General features: G+C 29.8%; 1 protein-coding gene across 6 annotated transcripts in view; it reads right to left on the bottom strand.

The window, feature by feature from the left end:
- Nucleotides 1–9,472, bottom strand: part of LOC117177231 (neurexin-4) — a 217,714-nt gene that overhangs the window by 131,404 nt on the left and 76,838 nt on the right. For 2 of the 6 annotated variants that reach the window (XM_033367795.1, XM_033367793.1), the window contains one exon: nt 5,208–5,404. The exons of 1 other annotated variant lie outside the window; for it this stretch is intronic. In XM_033367795.1, the coding sequence (XP_033223686.1) occupies nt 5,208–5,404 (197 nt within the window). Of the gene's footprint in view, nt 1–4,485; nt 4,683–5,207; nt 5,405–9,472 lie in introns of those variants that run through there. 3 more of the 6 variants (XM_033367796.1, XM_033367794.1, XM_033367798.1) reach the window with 2 other exon arrangements.

Below are 9,472 nucleotides of genomic sequence, written 5' to 3'. Positions count from 1 at the left end.
CCGAAAACGCACTTTTCTGAAGGATTAAAAAAACTTGAAAAGCGATTGACCAAGTGTATAGAGCTCCAAGGAGATTATGTTGAAAAATAAAAAAAATTTACCGAAAAAAAATTGTTTTTATACTTCATTCTAAGGACTTATTGAACTACCCTCGTATGAGAAAGCGGGGTATCGGCTAAACTACGAGACCCACTCTGTTGGTTCTATCATTAACTTGTAGCCATTGAAGAAAGATTAATTTTGTGGTATAGTCCATTTTTCATTGGGCTTCTAAAGATTACAGGCGAACTTTTTGTGAAATCGATGGTGATCGAGTTCTATGAAGGGAATTCTTTAAACCCTATTTATCATTCATTAAATATGTATTTAGCAGTAAAGTTTGTCTGGAGTGATTGGGATTGAATAACTAAGTAGGAAAATATCGATAGTGTTGAAGTTTTTCATTGTACAGGTCAGGCATAGTAAGTGTATAATTGCACGGTGTGGTTCTCGTAATATGAGATACCTGTGGTTTTTATAACACTGTGGCTCTGCGGGTGAAATTGGATACAAAAGTGTTTGCGACTACTGAAAAAACTAAATATATCTAAATAAAAGTAAATTTATACTTCGGAAACATAGAATGAACTCGACCCGACTTTGGATCGCGAAGTCGATATATCGGCTCGGGTTTTCGATCCTCCTTCGAAAGATGTGCTCTTCTCACGTGAACCTAACGGAGAGGGAAACTCGTCAATGGGTTGACGTCCCTCCTTCCCCCCTGACTCCTCTAAGGCCTGGTTAAACCGGTTATGGCAAGAGTGAAAATCCTGAAATATATTTTCCCCGTAGATAGTGGAAGATTTTTATTTTGGCTTAGAATTAAATAATTTGAAACATGGAAATGCTAATATGCCGATTATAGAAACTATTTTCAATCTTCATTCAATTTAGAAATGATTTTAATGAAAAATAATGTATTGTTCAGTACGTGGCAATATAGCACTGTTTATTTAAAAGCAGCAAATATAAATCACAAATTTGTTAAATGAACCACTTATAGCTGAATTGTCGTGCATAGATTGCATTCTACTGATTTTTCAAAATTTCTGAGTGCAAATGTTTAGAAAACTAGTTGAACTAAACAAGAAAAATGTTGACAAACAGACGATATTGTTGGAAGAATCTTCAATTTTCAAACAAGAAAGATGAATTTTGTACCACAACTAATAAACTGTCAATCCAAAAGACTAATTTTTAACAAAATAGTGAAATTTTCTATTAATTATATAAATGTTTAAGAATCTAGATATACTTTCCTTCCTACAGTTGCATTTACAAACCATACATGTAGGATAAATTCTTAATAAAAACTTTAATAATTTAATTTTCAATAAAAAATGGAATGGTTAAATTGAGACTTCAAAAAGTAATATTTAACCTAAAAAAAGAGTTTTTAACAAAATATGTAAGCCCCTCAACCAATCAACTGCAATTTTAACCAAGTAAGTACAACATTTAATGAAGTACTTTAATTTTATACATAAGAACTTAAGAATACTCATTTTTCACCAAATACATGAATTTTTAGACAAAGAGGTAAATTTTCAATCAAGAAGATGAGTTTCCTACCAGAAATTAAACAGTTACATTTTCAATTAAAATATTAATTTTATACTTCAAAAAGAACGAACTTCAAAAAAATGTTACATTTGTAATTCGAGAAATTACTTTTCAAATAAAATGATGAACCTTGAACTGCAATAATTACATTTTTAATTATAAAATACATTTTGAACCAAGAATAACGTTTTTTTTAAATCATTAGTTAAATTTGTAACAAATAAAATGAACTTACAACAATTTAACTTAACTTTCAAACAAGGATATTAATTTTCAACGAAGACACTTCATTTTACACCAAAAAGAAAAATTTGTCATAAAAGATAGGAATTACCAAAAACAAAGTTAAATTCGTAACGAATGTTTATTCGAAATTTTAAAAAGTTCAATATGTTGTTAGAAACTAGAAACCTACAGTTAACTTTTCATTGGAGACAATTAATTATCAAACGATAAAACGTGTTTTCAAGAATGTAGTTAAATTTTTAACCAAAAAGTGAATTTCTACACCAAGGTATTTGAAATTTCCAATGAAGAAACTAACTTTTGCCTTCAATGACCCTTTAACGTGAATACTTGAATTCTCAGTTATAAAACACATTTCTACCTTATAAATAAACGGGTGTTCAACCAAATAGTTACATGTTTTATCAATATTAATATTATTTATAAGAATTATTTTTGAGAGAATAATTCACTGATTATTGTTCTCTTATCTTTGTTTTCTACAAAAATTGAACCTTTATCAACAAATGATACTTTAATTCCCAGGGAAAATATGATTTCTTATTTAAAAAAAACAACTAAAAACCCGAGTTTTCAGCAATATAGTTCATCTTCCAACCCAACTTCTGTCAACTAAACTCCAGAATTTTCGATTGGAAACATGAATTACCAACCAAGGATTTGTATTTTTAATGCAACTGAAAAAGCTCAATTTTGAATTAAAAATGGAATAGTTGAAATTTCAGTTAAAAAAATTAATCTACGACTACACAAGTAAATTAAAATAGTTCCATTCTCTTAAGTGTTCTACTCATACAAATTTCTTCTATTGTAAAGTACGTGTAATTGCTCTAGCGTTTAAATGAAACAATTCTCAATGAGAGATGTGTTGAACTTTCATTTTAAACGCTTAAAATTCAAAACTGTTCCACTGTCAATATGTTTATATATTTTGTTCTTAAAATTAACAAATGTTGATACATAACTAAATTTGTTGAATATAATTTGAGCAAGATCAGATGAAAAAACGATTTATTTTTGCTTGAGAACGCCGAAAATATGCATTTGTTTATATAATTTATTCTTAAAATTAACAAGTGTTAATGCATGACTAAATTTGCTGAATATGATTTAAGGAAGTTCGGATAAAAAAAACATTTAATTTTCCTTGAAACGCCAAAATAATGTTTTTGTTCATATAATTTGTTGAACAAAGAAACTCTTCTCCTCCTCGTTATAATTCAGCCTATGGATCTGGGGAACGGCTTAAATACCGAATAACGTATCTATGATACGAGTAGGCGCTCGCTAGTGATGAATCCGACATGATTTCTCCCTGCAGTCCGGATCGGCGAGCTTCGCCGCGTTCGCGCGTTCACGAAGAAGCTCGCAATGGCAACGTCGAGTTTCCCGGTGGTCTCTTGGCCACTCAGTCTCCGTTCTCGCGAAGCTCGCATCGAGCAACCTCGCTCGTAACGCTGAGAAAATATAAACAGGAGAAGAGATGGCGAGGATCGGATTTTAAGCTCCTCACGCATGTCGCTCTCAGTCCCTGGGTTAAATCCCTTGAAATTCCTGAAAGTCTGTTTAAATACTTTAAAATATTTTTAAATTACATGAAACTCTTTTGATTTCTTAAAAATCATTTAAAATGCTTTCTAAGATTTCCAATTCCTTCACTCACTTTTTAAACCATATTAAATCCATTTAAATAGTACGAAATAAGTTAAAACCACTAAAAATCTCTTGGATTCATAAAAAGCATTTTAAAGGCTCTAAAATCTCTTGCAAATTCTTTTGCTTTTTTTAATTCTTCTCAAATTTTTAAAATTTCTTTAAAATTACTTCAAATATTTTAAAATTCATTTATAAATGTTTCTCTATATCAAAAAGAATTTTTAAATCCCTGCATGCCGATCTCCGGGCCGACTTTGGCCCAGAGTTGGGCCGGTAGTCGGCGTTAATCGTAAATCTGAGTTTTACACTGGATGTTTTATGTTCCTCAAAGTTCGTTTTCTAAAAAACGTGTTTTTTCAGTTTATTTCAAAAACAGAAAAAGCTACCATTTTTTGTTTAGGAAAAAAAGTGAAATTAAATGTTCTAAGAGAATATGCACTTTTAAAATTAAAACATGAAATTTGGTTGAAAACTCTTCAGAGACAAACTACGTTCATTGCGAAAAATGTATAGGCGGTTATAGAATACGAACCCTCAATTAACAAATCGTCAATTCAAAAAAATGGGTTTCTACATACTAAGTGGTGTTAAAGTAGTTTTAAAACTTGTTAGTTTTTGCGATCGTATACAAAAATGCTGTAGTTTAAATACGCACGATCAGAATTGCAGCTTTTGTTCACAAGAAAAGAAAAAAACAAATAATAATTATTGTCAAATAACTAATTTTAAATTAAAGTAGTTTTTCTAAAATACGCCTTGACTTATCTTTTCAAATTAGTTACAATCAAGAATGAGCATATTTTTCTTTATTTCCTAAAATACTATAAAAATTGCTCAATTTTTAGTTGCAGTGAACAGGCAGTAACAATACCAAAACTAAATAATATTAAGAAATTAATAATGACCAGCACTATAATCATCAAATTGAAAAATCAACACCACCTAAAGACATTGTAAATTACATTTTTGACAGTTTAATACCTCATCTACACCATCTTGGCTCTCATAACTGATCCAAGCCTGACCATCGTCAGAATACTGGACAATGTATTCTGTTACATATTCGTTAGTATGCGCACGACCTCGAGTTGCCATGCTGCGAATTTCGTATCGACCTCCGAGATCCATCGTGATGTGTTGATCGTAACTGCTTACTTCTGGAGACCACGCAGAATCCCCTGCAAAGCCCAGCCCCATGTTCGGTGTGAGAGTTAAGGAAGGTTAAAGCGAAGCAGAAACAGATAATATAGATCAAAGTCAATGGGTGAATGTGAGTACCTCATTCCATTGAGACATGAGTTGACGTTTAGACACTTAAGAAAATAAATTCTCTTATTTAAATTATTTAGAGTGCTAGATACCTTGATAACTAAGCCCTTCCTTTTCTGAAGAACGATCACAAACATTAAATTTTCCTTGAGTAGAATTTTAATGTGTATATTGTTACACATATATGACTTATTTATTGGTATTAGGTGAAGCGACATACATGCACTTACCGTCTTTAAAACCCTTTGGTACTACTTAAAAAAGCAACTACAAACTACACATGATACTTGTAACGAACTTACTTAGGAAGTGAGTATTAGGAACTTTGTTAGTTTATAACTAAATTCAGTCCATCAATGTAAGTTTCGAAGCTCCAACTTGTGCAATTGAAACACTCGTGCAAGATAGCAAAGGCCTTAATATACCTGACTTACCTTTACGTTGCCATCCGGGTCCTTATAGGACACATAGTCACGACCATTAGTGCCATAGCTGATACCATATTCCATAACATACTCGTTCTGGTGAGCTCGACCCTGGGTTGATATGGATGTGATATTCGTCGTCTGACCCAAGTCAATGATCAGGTACTGGTCAAAATCTGAACTGCTAGCCGTCCATGCGTTTCCGCCTACGCCACAACACACACATACAAACAAACATACATACACATGCAAACGAAACAACTAAGGTCAATTTTCGATACTTTAACTTATCAAATTAACCTAAGTTTAATCATTATTAACCCTAGATGGTCACCGTGGTGAACTTCGCCCAAATAATTTTTCAAACTTTTCGTAGAGTCTTTTAATTACTTCAACTTTGCTGGTACAGTACAAGTCCGATAGCTTTCCAACTTCGGTGCTGTAGAGGCGGGAAATTCCAGAAATTGCGGACTTATCGGACTTGGGTAAATCTCACCCACTGTGACCTATGTGATATTCTACTAAAGTGTGACCATCTAGGGTTAATAAATGTTTATTACAAAATAGTGTTTGAGAAAAGGAAAAAATCAAAGAAAACGTAAAATCATAAAAAGAAAACAAAAGTACCAAGGCTCACTTGCACATCAGTAGTTCAATATTTGGTAAAAATAACATTTATATTAAGATGTCAGGGGAGAAACCACATCAATAAATACAATATTTTTAGAACTGACATTTTATAATTAAAAACTTTTTGTGTTACATGTGTGTCTCTTAAATTACAAGAAACAGATCTCTATCAACTCCTGTTTTGAATGAGGTTTTAAACATACTAAATGATCATCATTGTATTTAAAACAATTTTTTGTCAGCTAGCTTTTACAAATCTATTAAGCACCTTAGGACAAGAATGGATTTCTTGAACTAATTGAAAGTATTATCTAAACTATTTAAATTTTGTATTTTTATTTAAAATTATTACTCTGAAAACTTAATAGCTTTAATATCCTTAATATGAAATCTCTAAACGATATTCTCGATTTCGATTGTCACACTACTCGATTTTCATTGCTATATGCGTCAGACACGAGTTGTGAATGGGTTAGACAGAGTTCGAAAATATTGAAAAAATTGTCACGATTGCTCGTTCTTTGATAGCTACACGCATGCGAAAGGGACACTCGTGAGTCACCGTGAGTTAGACATTAATGGAACGTTACACGTGTTTTCTTGATGTTAAATGATCGCAATGGAGTTGGCTTGATCTGCGCTTGCTTGGATTTGAGTGACGTTCATTGGCTACAGCGCGCCTGTACTTGATTTTTAAATACGCACACGAACTAGAGCCAAAGAGCGACGCACAGTTCAAGCATGCGCAAGTATTTTTGGATCACTGTTGGGAATAATAATCGAATCAAATTTCGAGGTCGATAATACCAATCAACGCTTCTCCTTTACCACCGCCTTTCCACCCGTTCCACTGCAATCGCAATACAGGTCATCTGCTTGTTAGTTATGATCGAATTCTTATTTCAATTTAAGCCTCTGCTTGTTATTTATGATCGTATTTTTATTTCAAGTTCGGAAAGAACATTTTAAAGCCTTCAAAGCATTTGAACGAGCTATCTGGACCATTAAATATATCTGAGTGCCTGCGGAGAATATACTCTAATATTTCTATCGGTAGGGTTAGTATATTTTTAATTAGAAGTTAATGTTGAATCTATTATTTTTTATTAATATAAACATTAACATTAAGTAATATTTCTATGAAGCATGGAATTTGTTATTAAAGTCCATTGCTGGTGGAAAATGCGATAGCTAATTCTGAAATTTTGTGGTTAAGAATTAATTTTAGAATACAAAAGCGAACTACTGGTCGCAGAATTAGATAATTTTGGCTACTTTAATGTAAATGTTCCGTATATATCTACAAAAATCTATCAAATATTATTTTTTGCTATGAAAGATTACGAAAATGTACTACAAAAACTTTAAGAAAGTTAAGCTTTTACTGAAATTTTTCTTACAAATTACACAAAGATTTCATTCAAATTTATAAAATGTTTGGTGAAAAAACAGAAACCATTTTAATCAGGATTATAATAAAAAATAGCTTTTTATGTTTTCATCTTACGTCTTTTTGACAAATTTGTTTACTGCGAGCAGTTCGCTCTTCAATTGCAAAATGTAATATTAACCTCAAAATCTCAATAAGTTGCTACCGCATTTTTTATCAGCAATGAAATTTTATAACAAATTCCATGCATCACAGGAATAATACTTAATGTTTATATTGAATGCAAATAATAACTAAAACATTAACTTATAACTACAAATACACCAATGTTACACTAAATTTACTCAATATCAGAAAAGTACCATTAAACTCCTTGCAATTATATAAGGAAATAACCTTCACAACAAAACAGCTGTATAAAATGTATAAGCTTCCAATGTTTTATGTGCTTTTAAACAATTTATGGTTTAAGAAATGTGGGATTGAATGAATTATGTTTAGGTTTATAGATGTATCGGGTCTTCATATTTATATTTCTAACAAAAAACACAAATTTTCAACAAAATATGGGAATTTTCAAACAAATAATTCCATTTTTAACTAAAAAAATCAAGTTTCAATAAAAAATATCAAATTTTAAACAAAAATAAAATAATTCAGTTTTCAGTATATAAAACTTAATATACCATAAAAAAATGAAATTTTCTACAAGTTATTTAAAATTTCAACCAAAACAAGAGAATTTGACAGCAAATAGTAAAAGTTTTAACAGAAAAGATGAAATTTCAATCACAAATATTAATTTTCTATTCAAAAAAATCTTTTTTAACAAATAATTGAATTCTCAACTATGTTAATTTTCAATCCAAGTACAATAATATATAAAGTATTGAAAATAAGATAGAATTCACTTAAAATCAGGCAGGTTCTACACATTATATAGCAGAATCTTTCAGCGATTAACATTTTTTATAGTAAATTATGCAAGACGTTTTTTCTGATATAAGACAAAAAAAGCAATTTGGACATCTATGTTAAGAATAATAAAAAAACAGATTAATTTTTCACGCATAAAATAATTTTTAACAAAAAAGATGAAGTTTTAATTAAAACAGATGAACTTGACACCAAATAGTAAAATTGTTGACAAAAAAGATGAATGTTTATTTAAAATAAAATAGAATTTACTCATAACCAGGCAGGTTCTACACATTATTTAGCAGAATCTTTCAGCGATTAAAATTGTTTTATAGTAAGTTATGCAAGACGTTTTTTTCCGACCTGAGACAAAAAAAATCGAATTTGGGCATCTATGTTAAGAATAATAAAAAAACAGATTAATTTTTCACGCATAAAATAATTTTTAACAAAAAAGATGAAGTTTTAATTAAAACAGATGAACTTGACACCAAATAGTAAAAGTTTTGACAAAAAAGAAGAATTTTTAATCACAACGATTAATTTTCTATTAAAAAAATTGTTTTAAACAAATAATAGAATTTTCAACTTAATTAATTTTCAATGCAAGAACAATATTATCAAAAGTATTTGAAATATAATAGAATTCACTTAAAATCAGGCAGGTTCTACACATTATTTAGCAGAATCTCTCAGCGATTAAAATTGTTTTATAGTAAATTTGCAAGACATTTTTTCCAATGTATGACAAAATAATCGAATTTGGACATCTACGCTAAGAATAATAAAAAACAGATTAATTATTTACCCATAACGCCAATTCTCTACAAAAAAAACGATTAGTTTTCAACCAACAATGATATAATTAAAATTTTCCTTAGACATTAATTTTTAACAAACAAAACAAATCAAGAAAATAGTTCAATCCTGAATAAACAAGATAATATTTTAACAAAGAAAAATAATTTTACACCAGAAAAACGAATTTTCAAATGAAAAAATTAATTTTTAATTAAAAATACAATTTGTCATCCTGAAATTGTGCGGTTGAATTTTTAATCCATTTTTAACAAAATAGTTGAACCCTTATCAAAAAGATCAGTTTTCTAACAAATAGTGGAGATTTCAACTAAAAAAGATAAATTTTGAATTAAAAATATAAATATATACAACCAGAAATAGGATAATTCCTTTTTAGTTAAAAGATTATTATATTTAACAACAAACAATGAATTTTCAACAAATTAATTAAAATTTTACTAAAATAGATGCATTTGATGATACATACATAGTTGAACTTTTAAGCAAACAGATGTATTTTCAACCAAGAAGATTA

The sequence above is a fragment of the Belonocnema kinseyi genome, chromosome 7 (assembly GCF_010883055.1).
Source record: "Belonocnema kinseyi isolate 2016_QV_RU_SX_M_011 chromosome 7, B_treatae_v1, whole genome shotgun sequence".
Classification (NCBI taxonomy): Eukaryota; Metazoa; Arthropoda; class Insecta; order Hymenoptera; family Cynipidae; genus Belonocnema; species Belonocnema kinseyi.
This window is presented reverse-complemented; position numbering and strand designations above follow the sequence as displayed.